Here is a 26933-nt window from a genome sequence, read left to right as displayed (position 1 = left end):
AACCTTCTCTGCACTCTTTCAACCTTATTTATATCCTTCCTGTAATTTGGTGACCAAAACTGAACACAATACTCCAGATTCGGCCTCACCAATGCCTTATACAACCTCATCATAACATTCCAGCTCTTATACTCAATACTTTGATTAATAAAGGCCAATGTACCAAAAGCTCTCTCTACGACCCTATCTACCTGTGACGCCACTTTTAGGGAATTTTGTATCTGTATTCCCAGATCCCTCTGTTCCACTGCACTCTTCAGTGCCTTATCATTAACCCTGTATGTTCTACGTTGGTTTGTCCTTCCAACGTGCAATACTTCACACTTGTCAGTATTAAACTCCATCTGCCATTTTTTAGCTCATTTTTCCAGCTGGTCCAAGTCCCTCTGCAGGTTCTGAAAACCTTCCTCACCTTCAATCTTTGTATCATCAGCAAACATGCTGATCCAATTTACCACATTATCATCCAGATCATTGATATAGATGACAAATAACAATGGACCCAGCACTGATCCCTGTGGCACACCACTAGTCACAGGCCTCCACTCAGAGAAGCAATTCTCTACCACCACTCTCTGGCTTCTTCCATCGAGCCAATGTCTAATCCAATTTACCACCTCTCCATGTATACCTAGCGACTGAATTTTCCTAACTAACCTCCCATGCGGGACCTTGTCAAAGGCCTTACTGAAGTCCATGTAGACAATATCCACTGCCTTCTCTTCATCCACTTTCCTGGTAACCTCCTCGAAAAACTCCAATAGGTTGGTCAAACATGACCTACCACACACAAAGCCATGTTGACTCTCCCTAAAAAGTCCCAGTCTATCCAAATGCTTGTAGATTCTGTCTCTTAGTACTCCCTCCAATAACTTACCTACTACCGGCGTTAAACTTACTGGCCTATGATTTCCCGGATTACTTTTCAATCCTTTTTTAAACAACAGAACAACATGAGCCACTCTCCAATCCTCTGGCACCTCACCTGTAGACAGTGACATTTTAAATATTTCAGCCAGGGCCCCTGCAATTTCAACACTAGTCTCCTTCAAGGTCCGAGGGAACACCCTGTCAGGTCCCGGGGATTTATCCACTTTAATTTTCCCCAAGACAGCAAGGACCTCCTCCTTTTCAATCTGTACAGTTTCCATGATCTCACTACTTGTTTCCCTTAATTCCATAGACTTCATGCCAGTTTCCTTAGTAAACACAGATGCAAAAAACCTATTTAAGATCTCCTCCATTTCCTTTGGTTCCGCACATAGCCGACCACTCTGATCTTCAAGAGGACCAATTGTATCCCTTACAAACCTTTTGCTCTTAATATACTTGTAAAAGCTCTTTGGATTATCCTTCACTTTGACTGCCAAGGCAACCTCATGTCTTCTTTTAGCCCTCCTGATTTCTTTCTTAAGTATTTTCTTGCACTTCTTATACTCCTCAAGCACCTTATTTACTCCCTGCTTCCTATACATGTCATACAACTCCCTCCTCTTCTTTATCAGAGTTGCAATATCCCTTGAGAACCAAGGTTCCTTATTCCTATTCACCTTGCCTTTAATCCTGACAGGAACATACAAGCTCTGCACTCTCAAAATTTCTCCTTTGAAGGCTTCCCACCTACCGATCCATGCCAGAGAACAACCTGTCCCAATCCACGCTTTTTAGATCCTTTCTCATTTCTTCGAATTTGGCCTTCTTCCAGTTCAGAACCTCAACCCTAGGACCAGATCTATCCTTGTCCGTGATCAAGTTGAAACTAATGGTGTTATGATCACTGGAACCAAAGTGCTCCCCTACACAGACTTCTGTCACTTGTCCTAACTCGTTTCCTAACAGGAGATCCAATATTGCATCCCCTCTAGTTGGTCCCTCTATATATTGATTTAGAAAACTTTCTTGAACACATTTTACAAACTCTAAACCATCTAGACCCCTAACAGTATGGGAGACCCAATCAATATATGGAAAATTAAAAGCCCCTACCGCCACAACTTTATGTTTCCTGCAGTTGCCTGCTATCTCTCTGCAGATTTGCACTTTCAATTCTCTTTGACTATTGGGTGGTCTGTAATACAATCCCACTAATGTGGCCATACCTTTCCTGTTTCTCAGCTCCACCCACAAGGACTCAGTAGACAAGCCCTCTAATCTGTCCTGCCTGAGCACTGCTGTAATATTTTCCCTAACTGCTGTAATATTTTCTAGTGTTTAACTTCTCCTAGTTTTGGATAAAGACTGTGACCAGCCCCTTACCTCTGCCCCTCATGATTTTATAAGTCTCTGTCAGATCACCCCCCCTCACAAACTACCTTGCTCCAGGGAATACAGTCCCAGTCCATCCAGCCTCTCTTCCCTCACACCTTCATGTCCAGCAACATCTTATCTATCATTTCTTTATCCGCTCTGTCGCTTCCATTCACCTTTTGTTTATACAGACGCAAAAAATTCTGCCGATGCAGGAAATCTTGAGCACACATCAGATTCCCTGAAATCCTGAGTTCCTCCAGTAGAACAGGGAGAATGGTGCCAGCGAACAGCGTGACCAACGGCAACAGCCTGTTAACAAGGTCCCGCTCTAAGAACTGGAATTTGATTGTAAACAAGGTGGGACAGTGGAATCCCGATTGGATGAGGACTAACCAATCAGGACGGACAGACGTTGGGGATATAAATACCACCAGGCATCGTCCCTGATGAAGGTGGCAGAGTTTATTATCAAAATGTTCGTTACAATGATACTTGTACCGGCTGGAAGCCCGAGAGGAGTTTATTCATCATATATGCCAGGAAAGAACTAGATCCTTTTTCCTGCTAACAGTTCACAAAACTGCTTCTTTTACTTTTGCCTCTTACAAATTTGATTCTACAACTAAGCTGCCTGTGATTGGAACCCGTGGTTTACAACTTGATGTTGAGATTTGGGGCCGATTGAGTGATCTGGGCTTTGGCGAGGTTTAGTGCGGAGTTTGAGGCCTGTGGGTCTGGAACCCTGGAGACAGGACACAAGCCTATGATCAACTCCATTGCCTCTCTCTCCAATTGAGGCATCGAGTGAGGTTGAAGCCACTGAGGACTGGTGTGGGCTCAACGCTATCTGCCTGCGTTTGACTGGTCTTACGTTCTCTCTCACTAGCCGCTGTCGGCGGAATGTGCAGGAGCCTTGGGTTCCATGTCACCAGGATTGATCAGCAAATCTGTGGACTCTTTTGGGGCACTTTGAGGTTCATGTCACATATGTTCCAGGATCCTGGTTGCTTTTTTTTTCTGCTGCTCCTGAGCAGTTTGATCGATGCAGTCTGGGGGAGGACGGGTTGGCGAAGAATGGCCCTGCGACCTGCATTGGCACCGAACTGAACTAAACGGAACATGACTCGAATCCTGGTTTGATATTTGCTATTCTGTGTGTTTTTCACTCTCTCTCTGCCATTTGCACAAATTGTTCCTTTTTCTCACTGGTGTTTTCAGGAGCAGGTTGAATGGTTGTTCTTTGCTTTGGCTGCCTACGGGAGGACAAATCTCAGTGTTCCCTCCTGTATACGTACTTTGATAATAAATGTACCTTGAATCTTTGGAATCAATTTTGTGTCTGTTGCACAAGATTTTCAGCAGCTGCAGAATATCCTGTTTCCCTCATCTTCCTATTCTCGTTTCTGCCTTCTTTCTTTTCAGTCCTGATAAAAAGTTTCAGTACAAAATACCAATTGTTTGTTTCCCCCCACAGGGGCTGTCTAATCTGCTGACTTCCTTCAGCATTTTGTTTGTGTACTATCCTTTATTTACTGATCTACTGGGGTCTTAAATACATTCAAAGTCATCAGGAAATACAAACCAGAACCTTAGAGTTCTCAGAACTGGTGATTCCTCTCTGTTCAGTTACAAAGTCGTACAACACAAAAACAGACATTTCGGCCTACCAGGTTCAGGCCAAACATCAAGCACCCATCTAGACTAATCCTAGTTGCCAGCACTTGGTCAATACCCTGGCGATGACGGGCTCATTCAGATATTTTTCAGAGTTGCCTCCAACACCCTGTAAGGAAGGGTGTTCCAACTCCCAACACTCTCTGGGTGAAGCTATTCCCTCAAATGGACCACAGGTCGGTAGGAATAACAACTTTGAAGCTGGACTCACCTGCAGCGTTAACCCGGAACTTCCTGTGACCATTGTATTCCGCATATTCTTTGGAAACAGCCTGAATTTCAAAGTCTCCAACCCTTTAAACAGAATGAGATCCAATTATAATGCAAGTCGACTTGATTTTATAAATTAATATCCCAAGGTATTACTACACCTACACTACTCTTTGATCTTTCTTGTAACTTGGAAATAGCTTGATCCTTTGATCATTCCTAAAATGTAGAGTGTTCGTTAGTGGTTCTTTCACATTTAACTCTGATACCAAATAACTAACCCCGTCACTAGCACCATTGCTTTATACCGCTTTGGTGAGAGCTCACACCTGGAGCCTCTCTCTGTGAGAGAGGGAGAAGAGATCAGAAGTACCATCTGTTATAAAGGAGAACATATGGATGAAAACAAATTTCCTATGGATGTAACTTTGCTGCATCTGATGATAGTCTCATAGAGAGGTACAGCAAGGAAACAGATCCTTTGGCCCAACTCTTACCTGCTGACCAAGGTTCCAACTGAAGTCAGTCTCATTTACCTACATTGGGCCAAATCCTTTCCAAGCCATTCACTTATCCAAATAGCTTTTAAGTGTTGCTATTGTACCTGCTTCAACCCAATTCCTCTGGGAACTTCATCCATATATGGACCATCTCTCTGGTCCCTTTGAAATCTTACCCCTCTCACCTTTAGCCTCTGCCTTCTAGTTTTTGGTTTCCTTCCCTGAGGAAAATGGACTGAGTACATTCACCATTTCTATGTCCCTCATGATTTCATATGCCTCTATAAGGTCACCTCTTAGTCTCCAACACTCCAGGTAGTTTTGGGGAACAGAGGAGATGCTCAGAAGACTTCCTGCCCCTCCGTCTGCCTTTGGTTTGTACTGCTGGTGGATGTTACAAGAAAAGAAGGGTCACATTGGTACAAGGCATCAGGACATCCCAAAGTATTTCACAGGCAACCACAGAAAGTGTCTTGCAGCACTGAAAAAGTCCGGGATTTGAAACGCGAACTGTTCCTCTCTCTCTTCACAGATGCTGCCTGGCCTGCCGAGTGTTTCCAGTATTTTCTGGTCACGTTTCCCACTCCCAGTCAACCAGGCTAGCCCAAGGATAGTTAGGGTCAGCATTTGGACTGGAGTCACACAGAAAGCAAGCCTGAGGGCGGTGGGCCAGATAGAGCCTTACTCTACAGCCTGGTAGTTACAAGGTAATATCTCAAACTTTTATCTCAATTTCTTTATTGACACATCATAAAAAAACAAACTGCCCGTGTGTATCGCTGATTGGTAAGGCAACTGCTCAGCAAAAGGATAAGAAACAGCACAGACTTTTGGTCATGGCTCAGCACATCCCCCACACCCCCTCCACTGACTCTGTCTACTCTTTAGAATTATGTACATTGTAATACACAATAATAGAAGAAAAAATGTATGTTACAATCAGAAATATATATAACTATTAAATTAATTAATAGTGCAAGAGGAAAGCAAAAAAAGGTAAAACAGTGTAAGATAGTGTCCATTCAGAAATTTGAAGGGCAGAGAGGGAAAAAACTGCTCCCAAAACTTTGAATGTTTGCCTTCCAGCTTCTATATCTCCTCCTTGATGGTAGCAATGAGAGGAGAGAATGTCCTAGGTGATGACGGACGATGCCTTTTTGAGGCCGCGCCTTCTGAAGATATCCTCAATGGTGGGAAGGCTGGTGACCATGGTGAAGCTGGATGAGTTTGCAACTTTCTGCAGCTTTTTCTGATCCTGTGCAGTGGCCCCTCCATACCAGACGGTGATGCCATCAGCTGAATGCTCTCCACGGTACATCTGAAGAAATTTGTGAGAGTCTTCGGTGACTTATCAAGTCTTCTTCCTCTCCTAATTAAATATAGCTGCAATCATGCCTTCTTTGTAATTGCATTAATATGTTAGGCCCAGTAGAGGTCTTTAGAGATGTTGACGCACAGGAACTTGGAACGTCAGCCTTTCCATTGCTGATCCCTTGATGGGGACCAGTGTGGTCGTCTCCTTCCTGAAGCTGATAATCAATGGTCTTCGTGATGTTGAGTACAAGGTTGTTGTTGTGACACCACCCAACCAGCTGATCTATCACAGTCCTATGTACCTCCTCTTCCTCCTGCTGCCTCAGTAAAGCGGTCAGCATTGTCAAAGATCGCATCCACTGCATATGTCCTCTCATCTACCTTCTTCCATCAGGCAGAAGATGCAAAAGCCTGAAAGCACATACTACCAGGCTCAAGGACAGCTTTTACTACAATGTTAAATACTACTGAATGGTTCAATAATAAGACAACATGGACTCCTGACCTCACAATCTACCTCATTGTGATATGCACCTTATTGTCTACTTGCACTGTGCTTTCTCTGCATTAACTCTGCATTGTTATTGTTATACCTTGTTCCACCTCAATGCACGGTGTAGTGAATTGGCCTGTACATTCAGCATGCAAGACAAGCTTTTCACTGTACCTCAGTTCATATGACAATGATAAACCAATTTCAATTCTAATTCCAAATCCCAGGCCATGCTCTCTTCTCGCTGCTGCCATCAGGAAGCAGGCACGGAAGCCTCAGGACTCACACCACTGAGTTCAGGAAGAGTTATTACCCCTCAACTATCAGGATCCTAAACTAGAGGGGATAACTTCATGCAACTTCACTCGCCCTGTAGCTGAACTATTCCCACAACCAATGGGCTCACTTTCAAGGACTCATCATCTCATCTTCTTAATATTTATTATTTATTTATGTCCTATTATTATTATTATTATCATCTCTTTTTTTCTTTCTTTTTTGTATTTGCACAGTTTGTTGTCTTTTTCACGCTAATTGTCCATCCTGGTCTTTCATTCTATTATAGATATTGGATTTATTAAGTATGCCCGCAAAAAAGTGGGTCTCAGGGTTCTTTACGGTGACAAAGATGCACTTTGGCAATAAATCTGCATTGAACTTTGAAGTCTTCATACTGGCTTCAGTAATATCAATGTAACCTTCTCCACTACCTGCACCGAAGGCACATTACAGCACCAAATGTTCAAAAAGTGGTGATTGTGGTGGGGTTTGAATATTGAGCCCCAGCTTTTTAATTCACTTTTATTTAAATTTCCCAGTTGCCACAGTAAGATCTGTGCTGGAGTCTCCAGATAATTAGTCAGGGGCTTAGAAAGTGACTACAGTGCTGTAGCGGGTCGAGGCTGAACTCTGACCCTGCCTATATGTGGAGTTTGCATGCCCTCTCTGTGCCCTGTGGTGTTCCCCCCAGGATACCCTCACATCACAGAGACTGCATGTCAGTGGTTTAATTGGCCATTAGTGAGTAGGTGTGTGTTAGAAGTTATTTTGGTGGTGGGGGGCTGAATTCAAGGTGAGGAATTGAGGAAGACAAAATGGGTGAGGGTGGGATTAGTATTGATTAGTTCTTTGTGGTGGGTATGATGCAATGGGCTGAATGGTCTGTGGCCCTATTGCATCCTCCCACAAATGCCCTACCAGACCCACAGTGTTTGAGAGAACCAGACTTACTTTGAGGGACTGATTCTTATTTCACCTTTGCAGACCTTGCCTGAGCCCTCTCTTCGACTCTCAACTTCATTGACCAAGACACCCGCGTTCTGGAAGGGAAAAAGACCAACCTTGAGTTATCAACAGCTTCAGCAAGGAGCAGGCAACTGGGACTGTCAGAGCACTATAACCAAAGAGGTAGTACAGAGCAGAATGACCTCCATCTGTACCAAATTAAAGTGTGAAGTGATACCCTTTAAACGTTTGAACTTGAAGGCAGAATACAGGGTTAATGGTAGCTTTCTTAGCAGTGTGTAAGAACAGAGGGATCTCGGGGCCCATGTCCATAAAACCCTCAGAGTTGCCATGCAAGTTGACAGGGTGGTTAAGAAGGCATTCAGGGTGGCCTTCATTAATCGGGATTGTGTTCAAGAGTTGCAATGTAATGTTACAACTCTGTAACACTCTGGTCAGACCACGGTCAGGGAATTATGTTCATTTCTGGTCATCTCATTATAGAAAGGACGTGGACACTTTAGAGAGGGTGCAGAGGAGATTTACCAGGATGCTGCTGGGATCAGACAGCATGAATATAAGGAAAGGTTAAGCAAGCTAGAATTTCCCTCTGTAGAACAAGAGAGGATAAGGGGCAACATGATAGAGGTATTAAAATGATGAGAGGCATATATAGAGTAGACCTCTTTCCCAGGCTGGCAACGGCCAATACAAGAGAGCACAGTTTTAAGGTGATTGGAGGAAAGCATAGCAAGTAGTTTCTTTTACACAGAGAGTGGTAAGTGTGTGGACTGCACTGCCATGGATGGTGTTAGAGTCAAATATATATTTTTTTCAGTCAGTGGGTGCCGTTTCAAATCCGGGCTTGGCAGCTATGCACCGCCACCTTCTTCGATCTTGTGACAGCACCGAGTACAGCCTCTCCTCCAGTTTGTTCTCACTGGCCGCCTTGGCACCGCCCACCACCACCCGCACCGAACTCGAACCCGAGGCCATGTTGGCCTCCAGCCGTGGCCGCTTCTTCGAGTTCGGCCCTTCCTCAGGCAGAGGCCTTGGGCAGGTCCAGGCACACGGTGCAGCGCCCAAGTTCATCATGTCTCTTCTAACTAGGTGCACAGCATACGATTCGTAGATACATGGTGAGGCTTTAATCTCTTCCACGGAAGATGGCCGTTGGCTCATCCGCCCTTTGTCAGGTCTTGCTTTTTTTAAGTCCTGCTGGGTGTTCTCACACCATCCTCACCAGACTAAGTCTGGTGGGGGAGACCGTCCAAGTTGCCAACCACTCGACCACGGCCCCCAGCCGAGCGCTGGGTGCCCGCCCCCCGCTGAATCTCTCCGGGCATCTGGTGCCCGACCAAAAACCATGGTCAAGCGGCCGACAACCAAACCAAATATATTAAGGCCCTTTAAAAGACTCATAAACACATGGATGAAAGGAAATGGAGAACTATGTAGAAGGAAGGGTTAGATTAATCTTGGAGTGGTTTAAAAGTTCAGCACAGCACTGTGGGCTGAAGGGCCTGTACTGTTCCACATTCTATGTAATGTTCCCATTATACACTGAAGATGTGCCAATGTATCAGATGCTGCGGATTGCAGAAGAGAAATAAATGGTGGTGGACCCCTGCAGGGGATTGCTCCGATCTCTCTGCTGGAGGATGGAGGCTCTGGTCACCACACACAGCACTGCTGTGGAGAAAAGCGGTGGAGGCTGGCAGGAGAGAATTACTATGCCAGAGCAACAGAAAGTCTGCTGGAGGAACTCAAATGGTTGCACAGTATCTGTGGGGAGAAAAGGAACTGTCAAGGTACTGGATCAAAAAATACATCAGGACTGAGAATGGAGGTAGGAGATGCTACCTGATGAATAGATGAGGAATGGTGTGATAGAGGCCAGAACATACATCATACAACATAGTATAGCACAGGAACGGGTCTGTCAGCCCACAATGTTGTGCTGAACTAATATACAAAGTAGTTAAATGCCAAGTTAAACTAATCCCTTCGGCCTTCAAAAGGTTCATGCCCTCCCTGCTCTGAAAGTCATGTGCCTATCAAAGGGCTGCTTAATCACCTCTAACGCATCTCCCTCGACTTCCACTCCGGCAGCATATTCCGGGCATCCATTACTCTCTGTGTTAAAAAAAACATGTCCTGCACATATCCTTTGAACCTACTCCCTCGCACCTTAAATGCATGCCTTCTAGTGTTAGAATTTCGACCCCGGCAAAAAAAGATACCAGCTCTTTGTCTCTGCCTCTCATAACGTTATAAACTTCTGTCAGATTTCCTCTTAGCCATCTCTGCTCCGGAGAAAACAACCCAGGTTTATCCAATTTATAATCCAAGCAGCATCCTACTACTACTACGTCGACTCAGGCCTAGGGGGCTGGTGTTGGGCAAAACCTCTTCTGCACCCTTTCTAAAACCTCCAACAGTTTCCTATAATGGGGCGACCGGACCTGAATGCGATACTCCACATGCGGATTACCCAGAGTTTGAGTCGTCTATAGGGTGGTTAAGACAAAAGAGATGCAGGAAATCTTGAACAGCAACGTACAAAATCCTGGACAAACTCAGTTAGTCAGGTAGTATCCATGGAGTCTATGTCAGAGATAGCCCGGGCCTCAACCTAGCAATGGACAAGCTCCCAAACCTTCCTGGACACAGAGAAGGAGAATAACTGATGTTTAAAGGTGTGGATCAGGCAGAGGATGAACTATCAGAGAGGGCTCTGACAGGTGTTTGAAGAGAAAGACCCAAAACTGTGGTAGAGAAAGAGAAAGTGACGATGGCATGTAGCTTACTATGGGAGAAGCAGTCAATGAAACGCAGGCACATGGGATCCTCACTGAAGCCAAACTGGGAGGCCTGGAAACAGATCTAGAAGCCTTGTTGCACAAGATGGTGGCTGTGACAAGTTCTGAGGAAGGCCCCATGGCTGTGATGGTGAGTCTGGGCAAACACATGATCAAAGAGCAGGAGAGATCACTGAGGGCAAGCAGACAGAGTGTGTTTGTTTCCCTCCATAGATGCTGCCTGGTCTGCTGATCTTCTCAAACAACAGAAAATCTGCAGATGTTGAAAGTCCAAAGCAACACACACAAATGCTGGAGGAGCTTATCTGGTCAGGCAGCACCTATGGAAAAGAGCAAACAGTTGGCTTTTTGGGCCGAGACCCTTCATCCAGACTGCTGAGCTCCTCAGGGTTGTGTGTGTGTGTGTGTGTGTGTGTGTGTGTGTGTGTGTGTTGTGAGCAGTGGACTGAGAAGGGGTTAAGGGTGAAGGACAGATGGAGCCAGATAGGGAGAGAGGGAGGTCAAAGGAGGAAATGGCTGCTGGAGAGACATAAGCAGGAACACAAAGGCTGCCTGATAAGTATGCAAGGTATGAATGGGAGCTATTCAGGGAGAAAGGGACAGATCATATGGGGGATGGGATCAGGTGTGAAGTGTGTGGGCAGTGAAGGATGGAACCAGGAGGGGATGTTTCAAAATAGGTGATGTATTTTATTTTAGTCAGGTTGTTCCCAGAGATCTTTCCCTGAACTGCTTATTATATATAACATAGAAGATTACAGCATAGTATGGGACCTTCAGCCCATGATGTTATGCCAACCTATATAAACCCTCTCCATCATCAATCTAACCCTTCCCTCCCATAAGTGTTCTTACAACCATGTGCACAACTGAGAGTGTCTTAAATGTCCTTGTATCAACCTCTCCAACACCCCTGGCAGTGTGTTCCAGCACATACACTTTCTGTCTGGGAAAAAAAAACTACCTGACATTTCACCTAAACTTTCCTCCACTTACCTCAAACTAATATCCTCTGTTAATGGCCACTGGGGAAATGGAGTTGGTTGTCCACTATATCTATCCCGCTCCTAATCGTCTAAACCTTTATCAAGTCACCTGTTATCTTCTGTCACTCCAAAGCTGGGATTGTATTTGATTTCATTGGAGTGGAAGAGTCCAAGGGGCACCTGGGAGAGGGATACAAAAGTTGCGGTGGGCGCAGTTAGTTAATAGAAAACTTTCCCAAGCCAGAAGTGTCTAAAGTTAAATGTTTAATGTGTGGATGAAGAATCTTTTTACCCAGAAGGGCTTGGAGTTTGGAATGCACTGCCTTTGGGGGTGGTGGTGGGAGAAACTCTCACAGTATTTAAGCATCTAGATGAGGACTTGAATTGTCAAGGCTTATAAAGCCCAAGTATTGCTAAATGGGACTGGTGTAGATGCAGGGGTGGCGCTAAGGTGGTGCTAGCTGGTGCTATAGCCCCAGCAGAAATTACAATAGCACCACCATAGCACCACCAAGAAATTAACTGAAATTTCACATACAAATTGCAGCTGCTTTGCTTTCTCTGCATAGTTTTGAATACAGCTTGTTTCTCCAGTTGATCTAGTGAAACAGCGCCCCCAATTACCATAGCACCCATGCAGCATAAAGTTATAAACTCTGTCAGATCCACTCTACACTTCTGCTTATTCGTTCGTTGTCAATATCTTGCCGTTGCTGTCCTCAGATCAGTTAAGCTGATCTAAGCTGACTTAAGGTGGGGATGTCACTCACTCTCACTCACTCGAGAGATTGATAGTATACATCCAGCCACAGATCCATGGTCTTGAGAGACTAATGGATGCCACACACACACACCCATTGTGCTTTTACAAGCGAGCGTGGGTCTGGCTCGTGCATTATTTTGGCCGGTGTGAAAAATGGATTGATTTTTAGTGAGAAAACGAACTCATCCTGAGGAATCAGTGGTGTCTCAGCCTGAGCCTGTCTTAATTGAAAGTGACATGCAGAAAGAAGTAAGTGGGGATGAGGACGACAGCAGTTCATCGAAGGAGTGTGAGGGCGAAGTAGAGGAACAAGAAATGGAGCGAGATTCGTGGATGAAGCTGCTCTTAGTGCCAGTGGGAATACTGTTAGCGATGTTAGCCAGCAGCCTGAGGAAGGACCCGTCGGCCAGCATTGAAAAAGTACCCTCCGCTGTTCGCAACAGTTTGGCAATCAGCAAAGGAGTTTTATTCGTGTCTGGTTTGACTGACTGGAATATTCAATCACGAAAGATACTACGTCCTGCTTCACATGCAGTCATTTCCTGTGTGGAGGACATGGGTTCCATTCTGAGTTTACCTTCACTGTCACCGGTCACCACAACTGGCGGAAAGCTACAACAGCTTTCAAAACCCACCATGTAAGTGCAGCTCATAAGTTTGCTATGGAGGCATGGGCCAAATTCAGATTGAGAAAACAAGACGGTTCAAGATTGGGAAATATGCTTGACAAAGGACATGCAAAGATTGTCCAAGAAAATCGTGAGTATATGAGAGCAGTGGTTGAGTCTCCAGCAAGGACAGACAGTGAATGACACAGTGGAATTTCTAGCTCTAATGAGACCCTACCATGATGCATTTGTAGATTTATACAAACTAACCTGCATATCACTGACTCTACCTGTGACATCTGCCTCATGAAAACAGAGTTTGTCTTGCCTCAGACGCCTCAAAAACTACCTAAGGAATAGCAGCGGTGATGCTCGGAACAGCAACTTGGCCCTGTTGGCCATAAACAGCCGGAGGACCAAAGCACTTGACATCCAGAAAACCATTGATGCTTTCGCCACCAATCACAACAACAGATGGATTGTGCTTCTCTGAAAACATCAATGGTGAGTGCAGTTGATTTTTTAAAAATTTGGGCCAAATCTAATGTTGATTATTATTATTATTTTGTGGTGGATACCCCATAGTCCTTATGTTTCCTGCAGATCTTAAAATATTACATTTGCTGCTATTAAGCCTACTGGTTTTGCTTAGACTTCCAAGCAGTGATTCTGTTGATTTTTGTTTTAAATTCAGTATCTGAATTAATTGAGGTATTGCATGGTCAGAGTATGATTTGTCCAACTCCTGGTAAAGCCTTGCATCTGTTGTTTGCCTTATTTGACTTTAATAACAGTGTATCTTTTGGCATTGTCTGTCTATGTAATGCAATTAACAGTGGACATTGTGGGTTAGTGTTGTGTTTTTCAGTTGAAAAGCACGCATTTGACGCTGATTGCTGGATTGGTGTGTGATTCATGTTGTGCACTGTGGGTCAGATGCTCTGTTGGTTTGTTTGCTTACGCTCTGTGTAGCCCGGGCTGTCTCCGATACTGTTGACAATGTCACAGTTCACTTCTATATTAGATCTGTCAATTGCTGTTGCTTGTGAATCAACAGAGGTATTTATAGTAGACACATAATGCTTGAAACTGACTTTTGAACGCCACGCGTCTGGCCTTGCGAATACATATTACCATACAGTATGTCCCTCAGCACCATCACTGAATAATTCAGCCCCACTGTAACACCAGCAAGAAAAAAATCTCTGGCGCCGCCACTGTGTAGATGGGTATTTGATAGTCAGTACTGCTCCTTCTAAGCTGCACAGCTGTGCAGCCACAAATTAACTGAAATGTTCCCATGCATATTGAGTTTGTTGCTATGCAGCTGGAATTTTCTTTTATATAGTTAATATAATATTGAAATCTATGTTAATATAATTGTGAAATATCCTGTAATTAATTATGCATTGATAAATATAATCCATGGATTTTCTAAATAATAAATGTACCACGACCTTTACTTTGAAACATTTTAGAGCTTCTATGTATTTATACTGTCCTTGTTTCAAGTTACAGCACTGTTATAAATTGCAACAATAAACACAGAATGGAGGTCTGTAGCATTGTTAATAAACTGCCCACTGAACACCGACACCACCTCGTAAAAATGTATTATTTTTGCCATTGTGCCTGTCAGTTGTTTTGCCTTCACTTACTCATGTGTGTGTTTAAAGTGAAAAATTTTATATTCTGACTTTCTAACATTGTTGGAATATTTCAAGCTTCTAGTGCTGACTGCAAACATAGATCTAGTCTTATGAATTCTATCAAATATAAATCCAGAAACAGACGAGAAGGGAAACATTTGGATAATCTAATGAGGATTAAGACATATCTTTTATCTGGATGTGAAATTAATCTGGACAGTGTTTACAAACAATGGATTTCTAATAAAGGCAGACAAGAAAAAGTTTATGAAACATGAAATATTTTCTTTGTTTTACTGTATTTCATTATACCCTTCATATGTGATTTTACCATTTTCATTCTAAATATTCATGGTGTGTGTATATATATATCAAAAAAACATTTGAAGTGCTGCACAGTTTTCAGGCCATGTAAAAATTTCCTGCTCAGAGCAGTGGTTGGCCTGTGCAGCTGTAAAAGAATATTAAGAGGAAACCTTGGTGGTCAGCATGGACATGACGGGCTGAAGTGCCTGTTTCTGTGCTCTGTGATTTGATGCAGAGATAATTAACTCTGTGAGCTGTCCAGAGTTACAACAGTGACAATACTACAGTGAAGCAAAGAGATAGTCACTCACCAAGATCTTCAGTCTGGCCTCACAGTCTGTGAGCTTCAGTGCGTGGTCCAAGGTAAAACTTCGGAAATAGACTGGAAGGGGAGGTTTGATAATCAGAATCTTAGTTAAGGTAGACAAAATGCCATCAATTAATAATGCTTTTTCCTTTTCTCTGATAACTGACATTGTCAGTGACCCAGCTCACCTCTCCCCACCATTGGTAATATCGACAGGGGGCGCTGCCTCAGGAAGGCAACATCCATCGTCAAAGGTCTCCACCATCCGCCCCATGCCTTTCTCTTTGCAGCTACCATCAGGCAGGAGGTACAGAAGTCTGAAGTCCTACACCACCAGGTTCAAGAACAGCTACTTCCCCTTCAGACTTTTGACTCTTGAATCAGCCCGCGTAGTCTTAATCACTACAATTATCAAAGCCTCTTTGATTACTTTTCACCAAAATGGACTCATTATTAGTCTGTGTTTTAAATATTGTGCGTAATGCATGTTTGATTTATGTTTTTTTCTTGTGAATGCTGCTTATAGGAGTTATCATGCTGCTGTAAGCTTTTTTGATTGTATCCGTGCATACATCCATTGACACACAGCATAGAAAAGGCCTTTCCGGCCCTTCAGCCATGCCGCCCACCGACCCTCCGATTTTAATCCTAGCTTATTCACAGGACAACTTACAATGACCAATGAACCTAGCAACTGGTACGCTTTTGGACTGCGAGAGGAAACCCACGTGGTCAAGGGGAGAACTTACTGGCAGTGCGGGTCTCGGGTCGCTGGTATTGGAAAGCATTGTGCTAACCACTACACTACCATGCCACTCCTTGGACTTCAGTGCATTGCAACAAATTTCACTTTGACAATGGAAATTTCCTCCGAGAAATTAAAATAGTAGGGCCCCCAGGGTCCCTGCTTAGTTCATCCAGATCGATAGTAAAGTCCCAACTCCCTCACCATCAACATGGAGTGGCAATTCACCATCCCGCTAACTGTGCAGACTAACAGCACAAGGTCCTTTGAAAGTCTCCCTGTGGTGACAGGAGATATTGCAGCAGTCACAGAAGCTGTAGAAGTGTAAGTGGCCAAATTTTCTAGCTGCTGCAGGGCCACGATGGTGGTCTGGCAGGTGGTTACAGAGGATTTTGCTAGCATGCAGGCTGCAGTGATAACTGTTGAGGAGCAGGTCATTGTGCAGAGCCAGCAAAGTCTTAATCCCTTTCAGTAGAGTTGGGAAAATAAGGTAAACAGCCCAAGACACTTTTCTACACCAATGTTCACTACAGATTCCATCAGACAGAGCTCGCTACTGAACAAGATTATTTTTAACTAAGCACTATGAAAGGCTTTAGTTGGCGAACAAATATCAGTTCAGCACTGAAAATCCTGGCTAATGCAATACAGTTGGTATAAGTGGTCCCTCAGAGCACCAGAGAATTGGGTTTGATCCCGACCACCGGTGTCTGTGTTTGGAGATCTCACTTTCTCCCTGACACTGCATGGGTTTCCCCCACATGCTCCGGTTTCCTCCCACATCTCCAAAGACATGTGGACAGGGGAGTCAGCTGGCTGTTGTAAGTTATCCTTAGTGCATGGGTGAGTGGCAGAGTCAGGGAGAGGAAGTGGGGGATTGATGGGAATGTGAGAAGTATAAAAGGTCAGAGTGGGACAGAGTTGATCAGAAAGTGGGGAGAATGAAAATAGGATTAGTATAAATGGATGGCTGATGGTTGATCTGGGGTTGATGTACTGAAGGGCCTGTTTTCTTGCTGATTTTCTTGATGCATCTACTAGTAATAGGAACAAGAATACATTAAATATCCTTCTTATCTGAACTTTGCTGGGTTACTGTTAAGATGACGCTGAGCTGCAATCTCCCTAGAGGCTCAGATATAATTTATTTTAGGTGCATAGGAGACAGGGACAGAGAGGGGAGTTAGGGGTCATTTTAGGACAGTGATGTGAGAGGTTAGAGGTCAGGAGAGAGTCTACACTTCTGATCCATGTTCTGCAATTGAAGACCACCTATAACATGGATGAAGGGCATCCGTGGATGAATATTGGGCTGGGTGATTGAAGATCATCGTGGTGTTATGGGGGCACAAGCCCCATTTCAATCTGTGTTGCTCTATGTTTCAATGAAGAGACGAGCTTGGAGTTAACCTCCCTGAAAGACAGGGGGCAGCACTTGGAAGCCACACAGCTCTTAGACATTGTAATCATCTGCTCCACAGAATCGTGGACACAAGGTGAACCCTGGGTACAATTGTAGCCACAAATTCAAACCCTGGAATTTTCCCATCAAACTAGAGAGTGTGCAGATTGGCTCCTGGACTGGAGGACTTTCATTATGTGGAGAGATCAGACAGGTTGGGATCATTTTCCCTTGAGCAAAGGAGGTTGCACTGGAGAGAGTGCAGAGGAGGTTCAACAGGACATTCACAAACCAGAGAAGATCTGCAGATGCTGAAAATCCAAGTAACAGACACAAAATGCTGAAGGAACTCAGCAGGTCAGGCAGCATCTATGGAAAAGAGTAAACAGTCAATGTTTTGGGCCGAGACCCTTCATAAAGACTGGGAAAAACAGAGATGAGCAGTCAGAATAAGAAGGTGGGGGAAGGAGAGGAAGAAGTGCAGGGTAGTAGGCGATACATGAAACTGGAAGAGGGCAAGGTGTTGATGTATAGAGCTGCAAAGCCAACTGGTGAAAGAGATAAAGAGTTGGAGAAGGGGGAATTTAATAGGAGAGGACAGAAAGCCCATAATGAGATGCTAATCTACATAAACCTGCTCCACAATCAACCTAACATTTCCCTCCTACAAAGCCAATAACACATTTTTCTTTCATCCACGTGCAAATCTAAGAGTTTCTTCAAAGTCAGCACTGCATCTGCCTCTATCAGCACAGCTGACAGTGCATTCCAGGCACTTGCCTGCCACTCTCCATGCAAGAAACTACCTGCCATCTCCCCTGAGCTTTCTTCCTCTCACTCTTAAAGGATTCCTTTGGTATTGGCCATTCTCGCTGGCCACCCACTCTATCTATGCCTCTTATAATCTTGAACACGTCTATCAAGTCACTTCTCATTGTCCTTCATTCCAAAGAGAAAAGCCTTAGCTTGCTCAGCCTTTCCTCATAAGAGACGTTCTCTCATCCACGTGGCATCCTGGTAAATCTCCTCTGCACCCTCTCAAAAGCTTCCACATCCTTCCTATAACGAGGTGACCAAAACTGAACACAATACCCCATGTGGTCTAACCAGAGTTTTATGGAGCTGCAATATTACCTCGCAGTTCTTTAACTTAATCCCCCAGCTAATTGGTACGGCATGCCACATGCCTTATTAACATCTCTGTCGACTTGTGCGGCAAATTGAGGGATCTGATGACTTGAAACCCAAAATCCCTCTGTTCTTCCATACTGCTAAAAATCCTTCCATTAACTCTGAACTCTCCCTGCATGTTCAACCTTCCAAATTGTGTCATTTCACAGTTTTCCAGATTGAAGTCCATCTGCTACTTCTTAGCCCAGAGACATAGACATGCAGTCTAAGTCCCATTGTAACCTAGGACAGCCTTCTCCACTATCCACAGCACCATAACCTTCGTGACCTCTGCAAAATTACTAACCTACTTTTCCAAGTCATTTATAATTATTAAAAAGACCAGAAAGGTTGGCACAGACCTGATGTGCTGAAGGACCTGTTTTTGTGCAGTACCCTTCCAGGACTGGGAGCCACGGCAGCTTAGGGGTTAGCGTGATGCCGTTACAGCTCAGAGAGTTTCAGAGTTTGGAGTTCAATTCCGACACTGTCTGGAAGGACATTGTAGGTTTTCCCCATAAGTGCGTGGGTTTCCTCTGGGTGCTTCAGTTTCCTCCCACAGTCCAAAAACGTACCGGTTAGCAGGTTAATTGGTTAATGCAAATTGTCCTGTGATTAGGCTAGTGTTAAACAGATGGGGTTGCTGGGTAGTGCGGCTCGTTGGGGTAGAGGACCTGTTCCACACTTTATCACTGAATTTAAAAAAATTATCACACAAGTGTACCAGTAAGATTTGCTTGCACCTCATCTTGCCTTGAAGAAGACAGTATGAGACTGCTCTTCACTACCAAAAGGACAGAAAGTTAATGCTCTTTCACTACTATCAAAAGGAGGTGGCTGGCTCAGTATTCTGACCTCACTGGCTCCAGCTCCCATCTCGGGAAGGTCTGGCAATTTACGCCATATCTTCCAACATGAGTCCAATGGTTCCTTCTCTGCCTCCTCTACATTCAATTGTCGCTAGGAGAGTCATAGCAGGTAGAGAGAGCCTTTGGCGCACTAAGGCAGTGTTGGCCATCAACCATCACACACAAAATGCTGGAGGAACTCAGCAGGCCAGGCACTGTTTACTTCCCATTTACACCGACCCACTTTTATTCTCCCCACACTCCCATCACCTACTTCTGCACCCCTCCCAAACATATTCTACCTCTCCCATACAGTGTTGGGAAATTTACAGTAGCCAGTGAACCCAGCGTCATTGGGATGTGGCAGGAAACCAGAGCATCTGGGGGGAACCCCAAGCCATCGCAGGGAGAACGTGAAAACTCCACACGCAAACGGCTCTGAGGAGGCGGCTCTACCGCCCCTCCCCCCGCCCCCTGTACACTGGAATTTTATTGGGTTGGGTTGTGAGAATGAAAGACGAATCCTCAGCCCTCGCTTACCTGTCTCTCCGGGCCTGTATATCGGCTTGTTGGTTTCAATAAAGACGAAGTAAGGCTTGGCCCGAAGGTGCAGGTAAGTTATCTTCCGGTTGGGGAAGAGCTCCGGCATCTCTGCCGCCATTACGATGTATGACATCGTCCCGCGTAGTTTGCACTCCTCCATTTTTTCTGGAAGGATCTGTATGGTGAGATCCCAGCATAATAGCTAGAGTAGCGATGATAACTTTGAAAGGGAGCTAGGGCTTTACTCTTTGGAGAGAAGGAGGATGAGAGGAGACATGATAGAGGTGTACAAGATAATAAGAGGAATAGACGGAGTGGATAGCCAGCACCTCTTCCCCAGGGCGCCACTGCTCAATACAAGAGGACATGGCTTTAAGGTAAGGGGTGGGAAGTTCAAGGGGGATATTAGAGGAAGGTTTTTTACTCAGAGAGTGGTTGGTGCGTGGAATGTGCTACCTGAGTCAGTGGTGGAGGCAGATACACTAGTGAAGTTTAAGAGACTACTAGACAGGTATATGGAGGAATTTAAGGTGGGGGCTTATATGGGAGGCAGGGTTTGAGGGTCGGCACAACATTGTGGGCCGAAGGGCCTGTACTGTGCTGTACTATTCTATGTTCTATGTTCTATGAAACAAGAGCAAGCTTCTGGGACATATTGGCATTGAACTGGGTGAGTAGTGACTCTTGGTATTTCATGTGGGGAAAATCAGCAATGTGTGCAGTTGGGATTGTCATGCTATAGGGATGACTTGGGAGTGATGTAGAAAGTGCACAAGAGATTCCCCAATATGTTGTCTGCACAGGAGGGCTGCAGCTGTCAGCAGAGATTGGATGGACTGGGTATATTCCCACCACTGGAATGCAGGAAGCTGAGGGATGATCATCAGGAGGTTTATAAAATTATGAGGGGTGAGAGTCAGTCTTTAATCCAGGGCAGGGGAGCCTAGAACAGGAGGGCTCAGGTGTAGTATGAGAGGGGAAGGATTTAAAGCGGACCCAATCACCACTCTGAGGGTGGTGATTATCTGGTGGTGGGGAAAATTTGAATGTTTACAAGGTATTAGATGGGTGCTTGGATGGAAAGGCATAGAGGAGTTAATGCAGGCAAATGGTTTAGTGGATTGTGTGTGTGTGTAAGAGAGAGAGAGAGAGAGAAATTGAGAAAGTGCGAGACAGAGTGAGAAAGTGAGAGTAAGAAACTGAAAGAGAAAGTGAGAGAGCAAGAGAGAGAGAGTAAGAAACTGAAAGAGGGAAAGCACAGAGCAAGAGAGAGAAAAGGAGCAAGAGATGAGAGGCATGATAAGTATATTTCACAATTGTACACAATCACATTTCCTTTTCTGGTTTCTGGTGCGGACAATGCTGACAACGTGAGTTGACACCTTTAAATGTTAAGGCTTTGGGATGTGGAAGGAAAGTAGCACACCTGGTGAGGTGACCCACGTTGTCACAGGGAGTAGAAAGTAGCACACCTGGTGAGGTGACCCATGTTGTCACAGGGAGTAGAAAGTAACACACCTGGTGAGGTGATCCACGTTGTCACAGGGAGTAGAAAGTAGCACACCTGGTGAGGTGACCCACGTTGCCACAGGGAGAATGTGCAGACTCTACACGCAGATGAACATGGGATTCAACCTGGGTCTCTGAGGTTGTGAAGCTGCAGCTCCACCCACTGTATCACCGAGTCACACACAAAGTGGAGGGTGACAGAACTACAATGCAGAAAATCTTATAAATGGGAGTCAGGGAGCAATTCAAACCAGAAAGCATTGGACAATTTACCTGGACAAGGAGATCATGAGTGAATTTGTTTGTGTGGTTCAGCTGCACACTGTACTTGTCTGAACACAACCTTAGGGTTTTTTGATTGATAAAGTACACAGTGGCGTTAACGTTGCCCTGTGCCCCGAACACTTGAACAGTTATGGACTCTTTCACATCAATGCGGATTACTTTCGGAGCCGTAATCAAATACCTGCAGGAGGAGAGAGGGAGAAAACTATTACTTAGTGTTTTATTTAGTCAAAGTCATACTGCACACTGAAGGAACTCAGCAGGTCAGGCAGCACCTGTGGAGGGAAAAGGACAGCCGACGTTTTGGTCGAGACTTCATCCAGGGAAATGGTCAGTATAAAATGGAGGGAAGGGGTGGAGCGCACTCTGCCAGGTGATTGACGAAACCAGTTGAGGAGTGGGTGTAGGTAGGTGGGAGAGGGGCAGTGTGCAAATGGCAACAAGAAGCTGGGAGCTGATAGGTGGAGGAGGGAAAGGTCTGAAGAAGACGGAAGCTGATAGGAGAAGAAGGTGGAGCATGGAATGAAGGGAGGAGGTGGAGAGGGAAATCAGTGGGAAAAGTAAGTGGGCGATTGTCAGATGGAGAGTGCAGGGGAGAGGAAGGGGATAAGTGATGAGGGCCAGAAGGATCAGGAGGAGTGAGAAAAGAGAGAAAGCACAGAGGAAGAGTAGTTACTGGACCTGAGGACCTGAGCTACAGGGAAAGGTTGAGAAGGTCAAGGCTTATGTTCCATGGAGTGCAAGGGAATGAAGAGAGATGTTGTAGATGTATGAGGGGTATAGATAGGGTGAATATATGCAGGCTTTTTCTCCTCAGGTTAGGGTGAGACAGAACTAGAGATTGTAGGTTTGGTGTGAATATTTAAATATTTCATGTGAAACCTTAGGGGGAATTATTCTCTTAGGTGTTGTGAGTGCGGAACGAGCTGCCAACAGAAGTAATGGAGGCGGGTTCAATAACCACATATCAGAGAAGTTTGGATAGGTACATGAATGGAGGGACAATATCTGGGTGCAGTAGATGGGACAAGGCAGAAGATCGGGGGGGGGGCACGGACTACGTGAACTGAAGGGTCTGCTTCTGTTCTATAGGACTCTAGAAGTTGAGGGGCAACTTTTTTCACAAAAGGTAGCACGGAAGTGGACCGCCCCAGAGGGGCAGGATGGGTTCAATAACATTTAAAAGACACTTGCACAGACACATGGATAAGAAATGCTGGCAAGTGGGACTACCATGGATGGAGATTTATGGTCAGGGTGCAGAAAGTGAAGTCTGATGTAGCAGTATTTCAGTGGAGTAAGAGAAATCACAGTGGTATGAGAGAGGAGTTGGCCAAAGTAAATTGGAAGGAGCTGCTGGCAGGGATGTCAGCAGAGCAGCAATGGCGTGCATTTCTGGAAAAATGAGGAAGGTGCAGGAACCATGTGCTCCAAAAATGAAGAAATACTGCAATGGTAAAACAGTACAAGCGTGGCTGACAAGGGAAGTCAAAGCCATTGTAAAAGCAAAAGAAAAGGCTTACAACAAAGCAAAAATTAGTAGGAAAATAGAGGATTGGGAAGTTTTTAAAAACCTACAGAGAGCAACTTAAAAAATCATTAGAAGGGAAAAGATGAAAGCAAGCTAGCAAATAAGAGCAAAGTGGATAGTGAAAGTTTTTTCAAGTATGTTAAAAATGAAAGAGAAATGAGAGTGGATATAGGTCCACTAGAAATTGAGGCAGGAGAAACAAATAACGGGGGACAAGGAGACGGCAGATGAGCTACATGAGTATTTTATATCAGTCTTCACTGTGGAAGACACTAACAGTGTGCCTGATGTTGTAGAGCATGAAGGAAGACAAGTAGGTGCAGCTACTGTTACAAGTGAGTAGGTGTTCAAAAAGCTGAAAGACCTTAAATCACCTGAACCATATAAACTGCACCCTACGGTTCTGAAAGAGGTAGCATTGTGGTGGCATTAGAAATTATCTTTCAGAAATCATTAGACTCTGGCATAGTGCCAGAAGCCTGGAAATTTGTAAATGTCACTCCACTCTTTAAGAAAGGAGGAAGATAGCAGAAAGGAAATTATAGACAAGTTAGCCTGACCTCAGTGGTTGGGAAGATGTCAGAGCCAATTGTTAAGGATGAGGTGATGGAGTACTTGGTGACACAGGACAAGATAGTACAAAGTCAACATAGTTTCCCGCAGGGAAAATCCTGCCTGATGAAACTGATTGAATTCTTTGAAGAGATTACAAGTAGAATCGATAAAAGGGATGCAGTGGATGTTGTATATTTGAACTCTCAGAAGGCCTTTAACAAGGTGCCACACACGAGGCTGCTTACCAAGTTAAGAGCCCATGGTATTACAGGAAAGTTACTAACATGGTTAGAACATTGGCTGATTGGAAGGAGGCAGCGAGTGGGAATAAAAGGATCCTTTTCAGGTTGGCTGCCAGTGACTAGTGGTGTTCCGCAGGGGTTGGTGTTGGGGCCACTTCTTTTTATGCTGTATATAAATGCTTTATATGATGGAATAGATGACTTTGTTGCCAAGTTTGCAGATGATACGAAGATTGGCGGAGGGGCAGGTGGTGTTGAGGAAACAGGTAGGATTCAGAAGGACTTAGACAGATTAGGAGAATCGGCAAGAAAAAGGCAAATGAAATACAATGTTGGAAAATGCATGACATGCACTTTGGTAATGGAAATAAACGTGCAGACTATTTTCTAAATGGGGAGAAAATCCAGGAATCTGAGATGCAGAGGGACTTGGGAGTCCTTGTGCAGAACACCCTGAAGGTTAACTTGCAGGTCGAGTCGGTGGTGAGGAAGGCAAGTGCCAAGTTAGCATTCATTTCAAGAGGTCTAGAATACAAGAGCAAGGATGTGATGCTGAGGCTTTATAAAGCACTGGTGAGGCTTCACCTTGAGTATTGTGAACAGTTTTGGGCCTCTCATCTTAGATAATATGTGCTGGTATTGGAAAGGATCCAGAGGAGGTTCGCAAGGATGATTCCAGGAATGAAAGTGTTATCATATGAGGAACATTTGATGGCTCTGGGTCTGTACTCGCTATAATTCAGAAGGATGAGGGGGGGGATCTCATTGAAACCTTCTGAATGTTGAAAGGCCGAAGCAGAGTAGATGTGGAAAGGATGTTTCCCATGGTGGGACAAGAAGGCACAGCCTCAGGATAGAGGGGTGCCCTTTCAAAACAGAGATGCAGAGAAATTTCTTTAGCGAAAGAGTGTTAAATTTGTGGAATTTGTTGCCTCATGCAGCTGTGGAGGCCAGGTCGTGGGGTGTATTTAAGGCACAGATTGATAGGTTCTTGATTGGACATGGCATCAAAGGTTATGTTGAGAAAGCTGGGAACTGGCCTTGAGGAGAAGATAAAAAAGGATCAGCCGTGATTGAATGGCGGGGCAGACTATATGGGCCAGATTCTTCTCCTATGTCTTATGGTCTTATAGACGAGGCTGGACAGGAAAACAGGTTGTTATGGACTAGATGGGACGAAAGTCCTGTTTCTGTACTAGTCCTCTATGACTCAGTGAATAAGCTAGTGAATTCAATGGTTCTGCTGCCAGTTTAGGGGCTGCCCAGGGGAAGTGATGAGAGGCATTGATCATGTGGATAGTCAGAGGCTTTTTCCCAGGGCTGAAATGGCTTACATGAGGGGGCACAGTTTTAAGGTGCTTGGAAGTAGGTACAGAGGAGATGTCATGGGTAAGTTTTTTCAAGCAGAGAGTGGTGAGTGCATGGAATGGGCTGCTGGTGATGTTGGTGGAGGTGGATACAGTAGAGTCTTTTAAGAGACTCCTGGACAGGTACATAGAGCTTAGAAAAATAGGGAGTATGGGTAACCTCGGTAATTTCTAAGTAAGTACATGTTCAGCACAGAATTGTGGGCCAAAAAGCCTGTATTGTGCTGTAGGTTTTCTATGGTCCTGTGTTCTAAATGTCGTGTGTTGCTCCTCCAACTTGCACTTAGCCTCGACCAAATAGCGGTGGAGTTTAGGGACAGATGGTCAGTGTGGGAATGGGAAGGAGAACTAAAATGTCTGATAACCAGGAGATGCGGGTGGCCACGAGTGATGGAGTGAAGCAGTTACCCACCCTGTGTAGAAGCAGGTCTTTGAGGCCACGGAATAACCCAAGCATCCATTCATGCCAGTCCTACACTAATCCTTCTTTTTTCTGCCCTCATTCCTATCAACTGCCCCCCCCCCCAAAGTTCTATCACTCACCTACAATACACCTGTTAACATACCAATCGGCACGTCATTGAATTGTCTCAAAGCACTCCACTTCCCTCCCGCATCCCACAGACGTTCAGGTCAGTAAGCTAAGTGCCTGCTGTAAGTTGCCCCTGTAAGTGCGTCGCTGGGGGCGGGGCTGGGAATATGAGGGGAACAAATAGAATTAGTCAGAAGTAGGTGCTTGACATTAGCACAGCCTTGATGGGTTGAGGGTCCTGTCTATCAGTTCTGTGATCCATGAGCTGGGAAGTTTGTCAGCAAAACCAGAGAAGGGAGCCATTGGACAGGTTAAGCAACACACTGTTTTACTGGTGATTAGGGGATCCAGTTACTTCTAAGGATTGTTAAAAGAAAACATAATTTAAAATATAAAATGTACACTGACCATGGATTGCAGGATGCTGGGAAATATGAAGGAATTGTGGGAGGTTATTTTGAGTTACCGAGTCATAGAGCACAGAAACTGCCCAATGTGTCCATACCTGCCTACAGTTAGTCCACAGCCTCGGCGATTCAAGAGCTCATTCAGACACCTGAAACGCCGCGACCTGAAGCACCCTTAGGTTCCAGATTCCAACCACTCTCTGGCTGAAATAAAAAACTGCTCAGATCCCCTCTTAACCTCTTAACCCCTCACTGTAAAGCCACAGATCCTTGCTGTCGTAGCAGGCCCTGCTTCTAGGAAAGGAGGTACTTACGGAAGCCTTGGCTCAGTGAATGAAACCCACGAAGAGATCAAAAGCAAAACCTTTAGGGGTGCCATAACTGAGACGGCGGGCGTCAGCACTGCCAGTGTTGGACGGCCTGTTTCTCAAATGCCAAACCTCGTTTGCTTTCATTTCCAGTATTAGGATTACGTTACTCATTAATTGTGGACAGATTTCAACATTTCATGTAAACAGTAGTTTTAACTATTTTGTTCCCAGGCGTCCTAACCTAGCATGAATTTCCCCCAGGACAAAGGAGGAGGATATTCGGCCCACTGCTTCCGTGCTGACACCTACTAGTCTTTCTTGTAACCCACTCTCCCCACTTTCCCGTCAGCTCCCCCTCCCCTCCCTATACCTGACCGCTC

General features: G+C 44.8%; 1 protein-coding gene across 1 annotated transcript in view; it reads right to left on the bottom strand.

The window, feature by feature from the left end:
- Positions 1-26668, bottom strand: part of LOC140197385 (complement C3-like) — a 67336-nt gene extending 40668 nt beyond the window's left edge. The window contains exons 1-6 of the mRNA XM_072257343.1: positions 26557-26668; positions 21597-21789; positions 19812-19989; positions 15111-15181; positions 7672-7760; positions 4136-4218 (exon numbers count right to left, since the gene is read on the bottom strand). Of these exons, the coding sequence (XP_072113444.1) occupies positions 4136-4218; positions 7672-7760; positions 15111-15181; positions 19812-19989; positions 21597-21789; positions 26557-26621 (679 nt within the window). The 5' untranslated portion in view covers positions 26622-26668. The remainder of the gene's footprint in view (positions 1-4135; positions 4219-7671; positions 7761-15110; positions 15182-19811; positions 19990-21596; positions 21790-26556) is intronic.
- Positions 26669-26933: the final 265 nt, after the last annotated feature.

The sequence above is a fragment of the Mobula birostris genome, chromosome 5, assembly GCF_030028105.1.
Source record: "Mobula birostris isolate sMobBir1 chromosome 5, sMobBir1.hap1, whole genome shotgun sequence".
Lineage (NCBI taxonomy): Eukaryota > Metazoa > Chordata > Chondrichthyes > Myliobatiformes > Myliobatidae > Mobula > Mobula birostris.
This window is presented reverse-complemented; position numbering and strand designations above follow the sequence as displayed.